This window comes from Galeopterus variegatus, unplaced genomic scaffold (genome assembly GCF_000696425.1).
Source record: "Galeopterus variegatus unplaced genomic scaffold, G_variegatus-3.0.2 Scaffold600, whole genome shotgun sequence".
In the NCBI taxonomy this organism is placed as follows: domain Eukaryota; kingdom Metazoa; phylum Chordata; class Mammalia; order Dermoptera; family Cynocephalidae; genus Galeopterus; species Galeopterus variegatus.
Genome location: NW_007726711.1, coordinates 182,445 through 199,607, shown reverse-complemented (window position 1 = coordinate 199,607; position 17,163 = coordinate 182,445). Strand labels below are relative to the sequence as shown.

At 35.0% G+C, this 17,163-nt stretch overlaps 1 protein-coding gene across 3 annotated transcripts in view; it reads right to left on the bottom strand.

The window, feature by feature from the left end:
- KANSL1L (KAT8 regulatory NSL complex subunit 1-like) overlaps positions 1 to 17,163 on the bottom strand; it is a 129,047-nt gene that overhangs the window by 99,387 nt on the left and 12,497 nt on the right. For all 3 annotated transcript variants that reach the window (XM_008570408.1, XM_008570407.1, XM_008570409.1), the window contains exon 2: positions 13,977 to 15,093. In XM_008570408.1, coding sequence (XP_008568630.1) covers positions 13,977 to 15,064 — 1,088 coding nt within the window. In that variant the 5' untranslated portion in view covers positions 15,065 to 15,093. The remainder of the gene's footprint in view (positions 1 to 13,976; positions 15,094 to 17,163) is intronic.

Sequence of the window (17,163 nt, the reverse complement as noted above, 5' to 3'; positions counted from 1 at the left end):
GACTATTCACTAAGCCAGAAGTGAGTAGAGGCATTTCTGCTTTAACACCCTATACGCATTCCTGAATAACCTTTTGTTCTCCAAAATAAAAATAACTGGACTTACAGTGAAAATAGCATCAGACCACACAAAACCTATGGAACTTTTAAATCTGAGCCCTAACAAAACAATAACAATCCTTACAAAAATATTGTTTCCAATGGCATTTATACCTAAAATAAACCAGTCCATCTTTTAAAAGCTTCATATCCTTGGGGCTCTTGCTTCCTCCTTTGATATGAGTCCTCAGAGACACTCAATTCTAATAGAAATCGGTTTAATAAAAAATAAAAATACTTGTTATCATCTAGAGATAGTCTTTCTCATCAATTTCCTTTCAACTCAAGGAAACTGTCTTCAGAACTTATTCAACTGAACCCGCAGCTTCCTCAGATCTTTTAACATAACGAAATATGTAACAATCTCTTGAAGCCAATAAACCAGCAACTTATTGAGCTATAGCAGGATACTTCAGAATTTTCAGCATTTTCTTTAGATCTTCATGCTAAGGCTTTCTCTTTAGTTGTAAAAAAAATCTTGACCCTGGGCCGGCCCGGTGGTGCACTGCTACAGTGCGCCGCTTGGGAAGCGCGGCGGCGCTCCTGCCGAGGGTTTGGATCCCACATACAGACCGGCCGCTCACTGGCTGAACGAGGAGCGGGGGCGACACCGAGGGTTGCAATCCCGTTGCCGGTCCCGGTCCGGTACGGGCGCGACACTGAGGGTTGCGATCCATTGCCGGTCACGAAAAAAGACAAAAAGAAAAAAAAAAAAAAAATCTTGACCCTGATCATTCAAAAACATTAAAATGTCTGAAGTGGTTTGGAAACAATCCAAACAAATTCAACATAATATTGACATCATTTCCCTATATGCCAAATGCACATTCACATTAAAAAATGTTTTTTTTTTTTTTCCTTTTTGTCTTTTTTCGTGTCCGGCAACGGATCGCAACCCTCATTGTCACGCCCGTACTGGACCGGGACCGGCAACGGGATCGCAACCCTCGGTGTCGCGCCCGCACCTCGCTCAGCCAGTGAGCGGGAACCGGTCTGTATGTGGGATCCGAACCCTCGGCGGGAGCGCCACCGCACTCCCAAGCGGCGCACTGTAGCAGTGCGCCACCGGGCCAGCCCCTAAAAAATGTTTTAACAAAACAAACTACATACATTATGTAAATATTTCTAAGTATTAAATGAAAAATATTTTCAACAATCTTAAAGATAATATTATACAACATATTACTTAAAATGGTTCTGATGTTTACATGCACAAATTTGAACTACTGCATTTTCTTAATGCTAAAATGCTATCAATTTTAAGATATGCTATTAATTTAATAACAGAGTTCCCTGGGGTGGCGAAATAATATAACATTAATTGTACACTATTAGAAGGTATATCTCACTTTTATAAACATTAAATGGTGATAAAAATATGCATTTTGGAATCCAACACATATTTTACACTGAAAACACAAATAAATTTTCATGAGCTGTGCTTTTTTTAATAGATATGAAAATTTGTCAGTTCTATAAAAAGACCACTTTTAGAAATAAACAGGATTTGCAATGTTTGGATTTGTCTAGCAAAGCTTAAAATTGGAATTCATATGATTATATTTTAATTTTTGCTTTATTGATGTTAAAATGACAAATAAAAATTGTATAATATTTATTGTGTACAACATGAAGTTTTCATATTTGTACACATTGTGAAATGATTAAATCAGTTAATATATCTATCGCATCACATACTTATTCTTTCATGGTGAGAACATTTAAGTTCCACTCTCTCAGCAACTTTTGAATACAGAATATATTTACATTAACTATAGTCATCATGCTGACAACAGATCTCCAGAACTTATTCTCCAGTTTAACTGAAACTTTGAACATTTTGACCAATATCTCCCCATCACCTCCATCCTGAACAGGTCCCTGGTAACCACCACTCTACTCTGTTTCTATGAGTTTGACTTTTTTAGATTTCACATATAAGTGAGATCATTCAGTATTCATCTTTCTGTGCCTGGGTTATTCAACTTAGTATAATGTCTTCCAGGTTCATCCATATAATAAATGATGGGATTTCCTTCTTTTTAAAGGCTGAATGGTAATACACACACACACACACACACACACACATACATGCACACACACTCATACACATACAGATTTTATTACTTTTGGATATATATCCAGAAGTAAGACTGCTGGATTATATGGTAGTTCTATTTTTAATTTCCTGAGGAACGTCCTTGACATTTTGTGTAATGGCTGTACTTATTTACATTCCTCCCAACAGTGTAAAGGGTTTCCTTTCCTCTACATCCTCTCAAACTCTTGGTATCCTTTGTCCTTTTTATAATAGCCATTCTAATAGGTGTGAGACAATATCTCATTGTGGTTTTAATTGGTATTTCCCTGATGATTAGTGATGTTGTCTGTTTTCATATACCTGTTGACCGTGTTTGTCTTCTTTAGAGAAAAGTTTACACAAATCCTTTGCCCATTTTTTAATTGGGTTGTTTTCTTGCTATTGCATTGTTTGACTTCCATATGTACTTTAAACATTAGCCCCTTATCAAATGTTTAGTTTGCAAATATATTCACCCATTCCATAGGTTGTCTCTTCACTGTTGACTATTTCTTTGGCTGTGCAGAAGCTTTTTAGTTTGATGCAATCCCATTTGTCTATCTTTGCCTTTTTATCACCTGTGCTTTTGAGATCATATCCAAAAAATCTTCACGAACACTAATGTGAAGAACCATTTTCCCTTTCTTTTCTTCTAGCACTTTTACAGTTTCAGGTTTCATGTTTAAGTCTTTAATCCATTTTGAGTTGACTTTGGGACATGGGGTGAGATAAGGAACCAGTTCTACTCTCCTGCATGTAGATATCCAGTTTTCTCAACACCATTTATTCCCCAGTGTGTCTTGCCATCTTTGTTAAAGATCAATTGACTTTATTTTTTTATTTTTTTTTTTAATTTTTATTTTGTCAATATACAATGTATATGATAAAGATCAATTGACTTTAAATGTATGGATTTATTTCTAGGCTCTCTGTTCTGTTCCAGATGTATGTACATCTGTTTATAATGCCAGTTCCAAACTGTTTTGATTACTTTAGCTTTGTAATGTATTTTGAAATCAGGTAGTGTGATGCCTCCAGCTTTGTTCTTTTTACTTAAGATTGCTTTGGCTATTTGGGATCTTCTGTGGCTCTATATGAGTTTTAGGATTTTTCTATTTCTGTGGAAAATGTCATTGGAATTTTGATGAGGATTGCATTGAATCTGCAGATTGCTTTGGGTAATATGGACATTTTAATAACATTAATTCTTCCAATCCATGAACACAGGATATCTTTCCATATATTTGTGTCTTCCTCAATTTTTTCATTAAAGTTTTACAGTTTTCAATTTACAGATATTTCATCACCTGGGTTAAATTTAATCCCATGTATTTTTTTCCAAATGCTACTGTAAATGGGATTGTTTTCTTAACTATTTTTTGAACAGTTCAATATTAGTATATAGAAATGCTACTAATTTTTGTATGTTGATTACATAACCTACAACTTTACTGAATTCAATTATTATTCCTAACAGTTCTTCAGTGGAGTATTTAGGGTTTTCTATATGTAAGATCATGTCACCTACAAACAAAGACAATTTAACTTCTTCCTTTCTGGTACAAATACATTTTAATTCTTGTTCTTTCTTAATTGCTCTGGCTAGAAATTCCAGTACTATATTGAACAGATTGGTCTAAAAGTATGTGCCCCCCTGAAATTCATATGTTGAAACCTAACCTCCAATATGGTGGCATTAAGAGGTGGGGCCTTTGGGAGGTGATTAGGTTCTGACTTCATTATGAGATTAGTGACCTTATAAAATAGTCTTGAAGGAACTTCCTTGCCCCTTCCACCATGTGAGGACACAGCTAGAAGGTGCCATCTATGAAGCAGAGAACAAGCCCTCATGAGACACTGAATGTTTTGGCATCTTGATCCTGGACTTCTCAGCCTCCAGAAGTTTAAGCAATAAATTTCTGTTGTTTATAAATCTCCCAGCCTAAGGTATTTTCTTATAGTAGCCCAAATGAACTAAGAGGGTATATTTGCCTTGTTCCTGATCTTAGAAAAAATAGTTTTCAAGATTTTGCAGTTGAGTGGGATGTTAGCTGTGGGCTTGTCATATATGGCCTTTATTGTGTTGAGATACATTCCTTCCATACTTAATTTGTTAAGTTTATATCTATATCTATATCTATCTCTCTCTCTATGTATAGAGAGAGAGAGAGAGAATGTTGAGTATTGTCAAATGCTTTTTGTGCATAGGTTGTGATGATCATATGGTTTTTGTGATTCATTCTGCTAATATATCACATTTAAGGATTTACATATATTGAGCCATCCTTGCCTCTCAGGGATAAATTCCAATTGATCATGGTGAATAATCCTCTAAATGTGGTGTTAAATTTAGTTTGCTAGCATTTTGTTAAGGATTTTTGCATCTATGCTCAATAGGGATATTGGCCTGTAATTTTTTATTTTCCTGTGGTGTTCTAGTCCAGCTTTGGTATCAAGGTGATGCTGGAAAGTATTCCCTCCTCTTCAGTTTCCCATAAGAGTTTGAAAAGGATTATTAGTTCTTCTTTAAATGTTTGTTAGAAAACAGTAGTTAAGGTATCAGGCCCTTGAGGATTTTTTGTTTTGTGTGTGTGTGTTTTTTTTTTTATGAAAGACATTTCATTACTGTTTGCATCTACTTACTTGCTATTGATTGGTTCAGATTTTCTACTTCTTCATGATTCACCCTTGATAGGTTATATGTGTCTGAACCAAAGATATGTCATTTATATACCACCTTACATTATTAGGGTATTCTGAATTGACTATTTACTTCCTTTTATCAACAAGTTTTATATTTTCATATGTTTTCATGTTAACAATTAGCATTATTTTCTTTCAGCTTGGACAACTTCCTCTACCATGTCTCATAAGGAAGATCTAGCAGTGATGAATTCCTTCAACCTTTGTTTCTCTGGGTAAGTCTTATCTCTTCCTCATTTCTGGACACTTTTTCCAAGAAAAGTATTCTTGTTTGGCAGCTGTTTTTTTCTTTTAGCACTTTGAACATATCATCCCACATTCTTTTGACCTGCAATGTTTCTACTGAGAAATTTGCTGAAAGCCTCCTGGGAGTTCCCTTGCATGTGAGGATCTTCTTTTCCCTCGCTGCTTTCAAGAGTGTCTATGCCTCTGATTTTTGACAGTCTGATCATAATGAGTCTTGGTGTAGTCTTCTTTGGCTTGAATATGATTGGAGACCTTTGATCTCCCTGTATCTGAATGTGTACATTTTCCCCCAGACTAGGGGAGTTTTCAGCCATTATTTCTTTAGAAATGTTTTCTACGTCTTTCTTCTTCTTTAATTCATATAATGCAAAAATTACTTTTCTTGAGGATATCCCATATAGCCCATAGGCTTTTGTTTCTTTTCATTCTTTTTTCTCCACTGACTGGATATTTACAAATAACCTGTCTTTGAGTTTACAGATTCTTCTATTTGACCAATTATGCTGTTGATGCTGTCTATGGTATTTTGTATGTATTTTATTGTATTTTTTCAGCTCCAGAATTTTGGGTTCTTTTTTTATGATCCCAATTTCTGTTAAACTTTATGTTTTGTTCATGTATTATTTTTTTGATTCTTCTGAGTTGTCTCTCTGTGTTCTCATCTTGTTTGCTGAGATTCGTGAACATAATTATTTTGAATTCTTTGATAGGCAATTCATAGATCTTCTATTTTGGATGGATTGGTTACCAGAAAATTATTGTGTTCCTTTGGTGGTGTTATGTTTCCTTCGTTTTTCATGTTTCTTATTGCTTTGCATTAGTGTCTATGTATCTGATGGAGAAGTAACCTCTTCTATGTTTTACAAACTGGTTTCAGTGCAAAAATTCTTTGCCTATAGGTAGCTGCAAAGAAGCTCAGCTGGGTGGGGTGTGACATCTCTGGCTCTAGTGAGGGTACAGCAGTGTAATCTCCATACAGTTCTGTCACCTAAGGTTGGCATTGGCAAAGGTTGCAGAGGGCCTCAATAGCCAAGATGTGGTGTCCACAGTGGCATCAAGGGCTGTTGGGTTCTTCAGTGATGAAGGTCAGTGGGGTTCTCTTATCTCTTTTTCTCCCACCAGAGAGATCATGGCCAAGAGGATCCTTCTTGTCACTGGGTCTGGCTTGTAGGTATACTTGCAGTGGTGATGTCAATAGTGTCTGATGTACAACATCTATGCAGCAGACACAAAGCTGATGTCTGGAGCACTGGCATGCATGGGGGGACCATGGCACCAGGGTTGGGGGCTTAAGATGGCACCTGTGCATGGGATACAGGAACTCCTGCTATGATGTTGGTAACAGTATGCAAATGAAATTGTTTATGGAGCAGCCAGAAAGCCAGGGTCCAGAGTGCCAGTACACCCAGAGCTACAGTAGCCACAGCTCTGAAGCACAGGCTTGCTCACTGTGGCAGCATAACCACTATCCAGAGTGCTGACACACACAGAGAAACCACAGTTACAGGGCCTGCGGAGCAAGTTATCCTATAGTGGCAGTGGTTATGGTTTCTGAGGCATGAGCACATGAGAAGCTACATGTGGGAGTCCACAGCAGTGATGGCTGTTAGTTACTTCCATGGTAAAAGATGCCAAAGTTGTTTGCAGAGCAGGCCACTGGTGACCATGGTGGCACTGACCCCATGTCTAATACTGATAGCCCCCACTATTCTTTGTTTCTAGGCAACTCCAGACATCTAAAGTACACCAATCTCCTCACCTAACCTTTTTGCGCAGTTATTCTCCATTTCCTTCAACTGTGTTCCTGTAGATTCTTACTTGGACCCTTGAGACCTCCCAAAGCTATTTTTATTCACAAATAAGTGTCTATTTCTTATTTTTTGTAGGAAGATGAAGGCTGGTATCTCCTACTCTGCCATCTTGCTGTTATCACTCTCTTAAGCTGTGCTTTCTTGTCAAAACTAGGAAAACAAGGTGATCAATTCCTGCTGAGAAATAAAATTAAAACTTGCATAACTACTCTAAATTGGCTCTAGTATTCCACTTTCCTGATATAGGGCGTGAATGCCATTTTGTTTCTTCCATGAAAGTGGTTTATTTTAAAAACTGAAGGTATAAAGAACTTTTAAGTGGTACATAATATATAGCAATCTCAAGAAAAATTAGTTATATTATAATCATCTGTAGAGTTTTCTAAACAGTGTGGTCCAAAAGGATTAGTTTTTCCACCTCTCCCCATTCTGTGAGAATCAAGGCAATAAAAACAGTCCTTTAACTTGGTCATCCTCAGATGTGATGGAGTGAAAAAGAAAGGATTATGATTCACTGATTTAGAGCAAGATTTAAAGAAATTCATACATATACAAGCAATATGATGCTTTTTTCATGGAAAACCTCTACTTTACAGTAATAGCTTAATTTTCCTTTGCCAGTTAAAAAAGGAAAAAAAAAAAAAAAGCAACACCTTTTCTTTCTTTTGGTAACTTGGTTGTTGAAAATGCCTCAGTCAACCTAACTCTAGCTAAGCCACCTAAAGTCTTTAGATACAGCAGTATAGCTTAAACTTGGAATTGAAAGATCCAGGCTACAATCTCAGCTTTGTTGGTCACACTTTACAACAATGAGCAAATCCGGTGAACATACTGTCTTTTAAGATCACAACATTACTTAAAAAATGTCTTTTTAAAAATGAATGTGTGGGCCGGCCCGGTGGCGCACTGGATAGTGCGCCGCATGGGAAGCATGGCGGCGCTCCCGCCCGAGGGTTCGGATCCCACATACAGACCGGTTCCCGCTCACTGGCTGAGCGAGGCGCGGGAGCAGCACCGAGGGTTGCGATCCCGTTGCCGGTCCCGGTCCGGTACAGGGGCGACACTGAGGGTTGCGATCCGTTGCCGGACACGGAAAAAGACAACAACAACAAAAAAAAATGAATGTGCTTATTTAAATTGAAGTATTACCCCAAAGGTGTCCAGATGCCACAGTATATTTCCTTACTATTTTTTTAGCTGCTAATCCATTACACAATTATATTTTTGAATTTTTGCCCTTCATTTCCCTTCTACTTCTCCTCCCACAAAATAGAAAAGTTTCTTTACTAAAGTATCATAGCAAATTTTGTAGAATTGTTTTTCATTCAAAAATTTTTTTGCTTTCCTTACAAATAGAGTAAGACAAATAAAACATCTAACATTTATTCCAGAAGTGTAGAAAATTGTAAAATATGAACCCAAAAACAATTTGTAAGCTCTGTTTGATACAAATATAAAGGTACTCTTGTTTGCAGTTTATTAATGGAATGTCATCAGTCTCTCTACCCTTTGAATCTTACTGAGTTCCTACTCCTTTTTATCCAGTTCCTCAAAAGGAAATACTTTATCACCTTGCTTTTGAGTTCTTTCCCTTTCCACTGGCAAAATGCAAAAGCAGGAACAAAACTGTGAGTATTCATTTCTGTGGGTCTACAAGAAATTACCTCATTCCTTTCTGTTCTTCAGTCTGGAAGGATTCACCCAACAGCTCTAATTAAACATCAACAATTCTCCCTTCTTTCTGGGTAAATGCCTAAATCTGTTGAAAAGAATTTCCTTATCAAGCCTGCCTATTTACATATCAAAATAAACTCAAAAACATGGATATATAGAGACTGATATGGGGAATTGATGGGGTTCACCCCCCCAATATTGAGATAGTTGCATGATTTGAAAGATATTGGAATAATCAAGGATTTCCTGGAATAATATCAGGAACCATGTTTCTTCCTTTTCTACAACCTTGGAGTATCAAAACATGCCTATGTCAAAATCTGTGAGTTTCTCTGACGTGCATCCTCAAGGAAAGGAACTGATTATCATTCCCCAGAAGAAAAGAAATGCTAGAATTCTAAGGCTTAATTACTAGTTGAGAAATAATATAATTATAGCAGACTTTTGTCAGTGACCCATCCATATCCCTTCACATCTAATCAGTTCAGTACATACAGGCCTGACTTCAAAATGCCAGCCCCTGCATTTCTTTGATTAAGGGCTTCTTTTTATTATTGCTGGAGCCTGCTTTGCCACACAAGTGGCAAAACAAAGTGCCAGGAAATTAACACTACTACCAGGAACAGTCTTCAACTAATAACTGATGGGAGTTGGTATAAAAATACTCCCGCTCCTCACCTCTCAAAAATGTGTTAAAACTGAGATTTGTATTTTACACTGGCTCACCAAGTTTCCCCCAGCAATATTAAGCTTCAGTCTTGCACAATAGGAAGGAAGTTGCTTAAGTTGCTTAACAGTAAGTTGCTCACCCTTTATTGACTGCCTTATGAATACCTTATTATGTATTGGCACTTCTTACCTAATATTTCACCTAATCATCTCTAGGGTTATTTAAGGTAGATCAAAAAAGAGGAATCTGATTTAACTAGTTTAAGAGTAGCCTTGCTTAGGGTTATAGAGCAAGCCACGATTATAATATGTGCATGTCCAGAACCTGTGCTCCTCTACAAAAAAAAACAGAACATGGGAGAAAAAATTCCATTCATATTACAGTCTAAGGACTATATCTCGAACATACAAAAAACATAAAATCCTATTATCCTTTCCAAAGGAAATTGACTTTTTTTTCTACTTCTACTGCACACTAGCTTCTTAACTGAAAGTTATTTTTAAAGTCTATCAGTAATGTCGTTACAAATTAATATATTCCCTACATTTTTAGAGGGAAAGAAAAATAGGCAAGTCAAATATACATTTAAAACAACAATAGTAACGGTAATGGCTAATATGAGTGCTTTCCAACTTTCTAAAACAATTATATTCCTTCACAGCTAATTTCCTGATCAAAGTGAAGAAATCTGTTTTTCCTATCAGATATAAATTCAAAGAAAAATAAAAGACATATAACAATAATATAATCTAAGATTTTTAAGATAAATATAATACATTTTTACTTACCAATTTTTAAAAATTACAAAAGTTAAATATTATAATAAAATGTTACTTTTAAATGTCCATATTTTGGCATATCTCATTCATTTATTCACGAACACATATTCATGTAGGGTCTAAGATGTACAAGATACATCTTGTGGCCAGTTTGGTATTACAGACAAGGAAAGGAAGGGAAAAACATCAAGTAAAGATAAAGTGACTGCAGAATGAAATAAGGGGGAAAAAAGTACATATAGAAATTTCATAGACTGCCAACCCCAATTTTTGTATCTTTACAACTACATATTCAAATACAGAAACATCCATGCATTCAATAGGCAAATACCAGACAACCACGAAACAGAAGACAATGCTAGGCAGTGGGTACGCAATGATAGAAAGATCAGCACTTGCCCTCAAGTTGCTTAAAATTAAGTTGAAGTCAACTTTAGTATTTGCCACTCTGGATCTTATGATTTAAATTCAGAAGCCTTCATATGAAGACTACGAAGAGATAATGAAAATTTAATTGTGTTAGCACTCACTTAAAACTTTATATCCACAAAATGCATCTTTTTTACCTGCTATTTTATGTTTAAGGTTTAATGCTGAATTTTTTTACATTAAAAATACTTACCTATCGCTTCCTGGCCTTTTGGCTAAGATCAAATGTGAAAATATTAAACTACATTTTTTTTTTTCAAGATAACCGGTAAGAGGATCTTAACCCTTGACTTGGTGTTGTCAGCACCACGCTCTCCCAAGTGAGCGAACCGGCCATCCCTATATAGGGATCTGAACCCGCGGCCTTGGTGTTATCAGCACCACACTCTACCAAGTGAGCCACGGGCTGGCCCTTAAACTACATTTTAAACATGAGTTTCCAGAAATGTTGAGAATAAAATAAAAATAAACCAAAAAGAAAGAAAATAAACTTATCAGGAGGATAAATGTTTTACATTTAAAAATGAATTTAATAACATGAAACAGAATTGATTAATTCCAACTTAAAACAGAAACCATTTTTATACTCACACCAAAAAATACAAATAATTAAACGTGTGTTACTTGTTCTCAAACTTCAAAATTAATAAAATGTTAAGGAATAATCTTTCCCACAAGAAATGTATCAGTGTTAGCAAAAATAATCAAAACAAACAAAATTTAATATCTAATGTATGAGAAGGTGTATGAAATCAAGAAATGTTGGTTAGATTTCAAGTAGCAAAAAGAACCAAAAACCAAAAAACCAACCAACCTAAGCAATTATCAAATAATTTAGTGAATTAAAAAATTCAAAGTTATTATGTAGATTTAGTACTGTTTATTTATATAGATCAGATTAGTTTCACCTTAGAACAAAGTTTACTTAACTTCTAGAAATATAAATAATGGACTTTAATTACTAAGGCATCATAATATTAAAAGGTCAGTAAAAGCAAGAGGCTAGAAGCATATCTTAAAGAACTGATATTAAACCTTTTAGATTCATTATTTTCCTAAAATGTATGCCGAAAGTCCCTGAAGCCCCTCCAGTTGATTATGAGGAAAAAAAATAGCATGAGAAATAAACTTTCTAAACCAGAACCCAATTTTTTCTGGTTATACTTTATTTCAGTTTTACTCAATAAACTGGCAGAGTTGACAAGAAAAGAAATGGGATATATATTGTTTGATGTTATGTATAAAAATTTTTTCTCAATAGTTTGAATTTCCCATTTTTGTATGTTTTATACAAATATCTGAGCTTAGTATTCTCTCACTAAACTCAAAAAGAAAATACAGATTTTTTTTTTTTTTTTTTTGGTGGCTTACCAGTAAGGGGATCTGAACCCTCAACACTGGTATTTAAAACAAAATGTTTTGACCAATCAGTAATTGTATGCTTGATATACAAGAGATTAACAAAAATATAAAATGTGGTTTCTACCTTTAATAGGAATTGGGTTATTAAGATTAACAGATATACTAACAAACCATAAAGGACAAAATATGATTTCATGTCAAATTGTATGGCAGACTAAGTGCCATAGAAAATCAGTAAAAGAAAATACTAATGAAAATAGCATCATAGGTCAAAACAGTCTTGGAAGACATAATTTTCTTCTTTCTATTTCTAGCTTAAAAGAGACAAACCTGTCCATTAGCCCTTCTCAACAATAGCAAGAAAGTAAATACTTAACTTATATACTACATTGTATTAAATTAAATTAGTTCAAAAGTATTATAAATACAAAAACTGGCAAATTTTAGCTTATTTCAGAACACAAGTGCCTAATAATTCTTGTAGCTATAAGCACCAATAATGTAATGTTAAGCAGTATGGTACAAGAGAACAAGCATGAATTTACATATATGGGCAAAATCCTGGCTCCACCACTTATTTGGCTTTTTGTGGTGACAAAGTTACATAATCATACTGAGTTTTTTTCTTCTTAAGTGAAATAAAAATAATAACAGCTACCTCACAGGGTTATTGAAAGAATTAAATGAAATATGAAAAGTAAAGTAACTAGCACTAGTTACTTTAAATGCCAGACAGAAAAATAATCTGTGCTTAATAAGTATTATAGCCCCTACATTCAAACAATTTTAATTACAGTGATTATCAGAACACCAAAAGACTGAAATGCTCACTTTGCTTTACTTTTTATTTTTCACTATAAAAACTATTATACTGGTCTTCTACTTATTAGTAAAAAGTAGTATTTGGCTTCTAATTCTATAATGATTCTCATTCATTTCTGAGAATTTGAAAAAGCGATGGACTTCCTTCCCCCAAAATGCTACATATACACACAGTAATTCACATCAATTTGAGGACATTAGCAGAGTCCCTGAAAGCTAAATTAAAACTATGCTCTAACTGTCTATTTAAATTAAAATTAAGTCAGATTAAATAAAATTTAAAATTCAGTTCCTTTCTATCATTGGCCAAATTTCAAGTGCTTAGTCACATGAGGTTAGTGCCTATTGGACAGCATTGATATAGAACATTTCCATCATCTCACAAACTCCTATTGGATAGAGCTGTTCTAGAATGTTATCGTGGGGTGATAATTAAAGCTATTTTCTCTGCTTTATTTTTTTTAATATCTAGATACCTCTCTCTCAAGTAAAGGCTATGAATATTTTGCCTACAATTGATTCTCTAGTGCCCAGCACACAATAAACATTCAATAGGTATCTTATAGCTGATATTATAGTTTTGTTTTAGTTCTGTTAATCTAGCAAAAATTGATTGAGTTGGTAAAGGCCAAAGCTGAAGTATATAATTTTTAAAAAAAAAAGGTAGCAGGGGGCTGGCCCGGTGGCGCACTCGGTAGTGCGGCGCTTGGGAGCATGGCGGCGTTCCCACTGAGGGTTCGGATCCCATATAGAGACCGGTCCGCTCACTGGTTGAGTGCGGTGCGGGCGCGACACCAAGGGTTGCGATCCCGTTGCCAGTCACGAAAAAAGACAAAAAGGAAAAAAAAAAAAAAAAAAAAAGTTAGCAGGTCAACTTACACATACCCTCAACGGACAAACTCTCAAAGCCAATGAGGGCTCCCTACATGCAATATTTAAATTTTTTGAGTTTTAGCTATACATATTGGCTAGATCACTTAAGCAAAGACTTAGGCCTTATCCATAGTCTATTTTATTCAAGAATAAGAAAAAATGCTTACTTACAACTAATTCATTTTATTTTTCCTGTATGGGTTTTTTCTAGTTAGAAGAGTTGAGTAATTTATTTTTAATAGTATTTATATACTCATATACAATAGTTTAACAAATGAAACATTTGTTTAACAAATTAAGTTAATTATAATTTAAAGATTATGGCATTAAGAATTTAGAAAATCTATTTCCTTTTAACATATCTTCAAACCAAAACAATTGCTGCTATATATGGAACAGAAAAAGGTCTAATAATAATCTTGCACTTACACTGCCACATTTTTTCTAATGGTATATTCATCCAAATCGTCATCAGAGCTGCTGTCAGTTGCATCAGAATCCAGACCCTCTTCAACATGAGACAACAGCCCCGTAGCAGACAGTGCAAATCTTTGGATTTCTGCAGATGTACACTGTGCAAAGCCATTTTTTGTATCATCCCACAATTTATTCTCTGCAGTCAATATATTGACTTCTGGTTTAATTTCAGTGCATTCAGGTAAACTGTTATCCAAAACCATGGTAGGTTCATGAAAGATCTTCATTTTGGGGAGTTGATGTTTCATAGAAAATTTCATTTGCTGACCATAGTGCTTAACAACATACTTCGCCAGGAGCATCTGCAAATGTTTCTGAGTTCTTCTAGCCTGGCTAAGTAAAATTTTCTGTTTGCTTACACAATGAAGTAAGCGAGCATTCACCTCCTCCTCTTTTTCAGTAGCTGAGGAATTAATAGGCACATTTGAGTGGCCAGGTCCGATTTCCTTTTGAGCACAACGCAATAAACCCTTTTTAATCTCAGCATCAGTAACTTTAACCAAAAGTGCATTCTTTTGGTACCATTTACAGTTTTGCAGTTGTACTTTATCTACATTAGCATCTTTGGTTATATTTGAATTCAAAATAATTTGTACATCTTTCATGCACTGCCTTGAGGTATCTGATAAAGGTTCCTTTTTGATGAACTCTTCAGAATGAGAAGGGAAGCTTTTACTGAGCTGAATGTTGCTGCCATTACATAGTATGTTTTTCAGCTTATTGCAATTGGGTTTCGCTATTTTCTTTTGTTTATAATTCTCATTGTATTTATTCAATGTAGAATTAGAACTCATTAAAAGAACTGTCTGATAATGTTTTGAAGACTGAGGGGAGCCAAAATGTTTTAAATTCACAAAATTAGTATTAAGAGTCGGTTCAGAAGTTGGAAATCCCAGCATCTGAGAGAAAGTGTCTCTCTTTAGCTTTTCATCTACAGTTCTTGGGCTTTCCATGCATAGCATCTTGTCAGACTCCATGGTACGTGGCAAAGATGAAAAGAAGATACCCTTTGCTGTTGCGTCCCTCAGAGCTGGGGTCATGGCGATTCCTGCAGATAATTACTGGAAACCTAAAATAATGTAAAAATAAATGATCAAATATCCAGAAAAAAAAAGTTTTATGCTTATACTTTTTCCAGGGGCAACATTTTTTATGTTTCTGATTAACATATGAATGGAACCAAACTCCTCCTTTACCTCCCAACTTCCAACATTATCTCAACTAGAACTAAACTGTTCTTCAATCTGACTGTGGGCCTAATATCCAAAATTACAATTAAAGTTGCACACTACCTAGCATAATAAGTATTTGATGAATGTTTGTGGATATAATTACATCTCAGAATTCTATTTCTTAACAATATTTAGTGAGAATGAAAAGTATATATATTCCAACCTGGAATCCGGTAATCATACCTGAAAATGTGACTCAATCCCATGCTTTCAGCCAAAAATATACTAAATAATCTGTTTGTAAAAAGGCCTAAGTGAAACAAAACATAACATATAAATCACTTCACAGCTGTTAAAAATAATGAGATAATGAAAACTCACCTAATCTGCAATATGTACAAATTTTTTCCTGAAAATATATCTGCAATATTTTTTCCTTTTTCGCAAATGGATACTCATTAGTTATTGTAGAAGGCCTTACTACTGACTGGAAAACAGTGGAGATTGTGCCAGATAACCACTAAAGATTTATCCATATTTAAACAAATTTAAGTGTATTTTATCCAAGGAAAACGTATAAAAGTATATATTCTGGTTCGCAGAAAAAGGGTTAGGGTTAGTACCACTGAGATTTATGAAGTCTGAATAGTTAGTAAAAATTTTTTACATCAAAAAGCTTTTATAGATACCTAATACTTAGGAATGATGACACTCCATAATTTTTGTTTCAACACACATGATAGTTGATAGTCATTTAAATGGCCACATTTTCATACTGTATGTCCCCAGATGCTACCTTTACCTCTGTTTCCTTCATTCCTATTCAAAAACACAAAACCAAAAGCTGATTCTTTGCAAAAACTAGTGATAATAATCAAAAAGGAAAATATAGCGTTAAAGTTATTGCTATTCCAGCCAACACCTTAACTTCAGCCCTGTGAGAGACATGAGACAGAGGCACCCAGCCAGTTAAGCAATACCTAGATTCCTGACCCACACAAACTACAAAATAATTTTTTTTTTTTTTTTTTTTTTTTGCTACTGGCCAGAACAGGGATCCAAACTGTTGACCTTGGCGTTATAACTAATAAATGCTTTAAGCCACTAAATTTTGGGGTAATTTGTTACATAGCAATAGATGAGTGCTATACTTGGATATGAACACTTTTAGGCTCCTCCAGTCTCTGGAAGGCCCAACCTATTACAGCTCCTATTCTAGGATTTCCATGAAGTCCCTCTGCACTCTATTGCCAATATATACTTATAAAAAATCCTAGCCTGAATAAGTCTCTCTACTTTACAAACAAAAGAAATTCATGAAAATGAGTATGTCTCCTATAAATAAAAAAGGTTAAATTATGTTCGGTATAGTTTTAGCATAAAATACAAGTAAATTTATTGGAATTATTTAAATTATTTAGATATGTAATCATTGTGTATAACAATGTTTCCCAACTAAATATTCTAAACTACCACTTCTAACTACCTCCGTATTGCATAAACAACTGTACTAACCACTAATTCCTAAGCTCTATGAAAGGTTGGATTTTTGACTATTTTGTTAATGTATCCCCAACATGAAAAAACATCTGTGCTCAATAAATATCTGGTGAGTAAATGAGTGGCTGCCACTATATGCAGAATAAAATCCAAAGTTGTCCTTCCATGGCCTACAAAGTTCTACATTATCAGGTCCCTGACTACTTCACCTTCTACAACTCTTCAAACACTGGCTTCTCTGCTGTTCTTAAAACACGCCAAGCCAGTTCCTGACTCAGTGACTTTGTGCTTGCTATTCTCTCAGCCTGGAACAATTTTCTACAAATAACATGACTGGCTCCCTTACTTCATTCACGTTTCTGCTCTAAGGTCACCTCATCAGAAAGTCCTCCCTGACCAATATATTTAAAATAGCTTCAGCTCCTCACATTAAGACTCTCCATTCCCTTACACTGCTTTATTGTTCT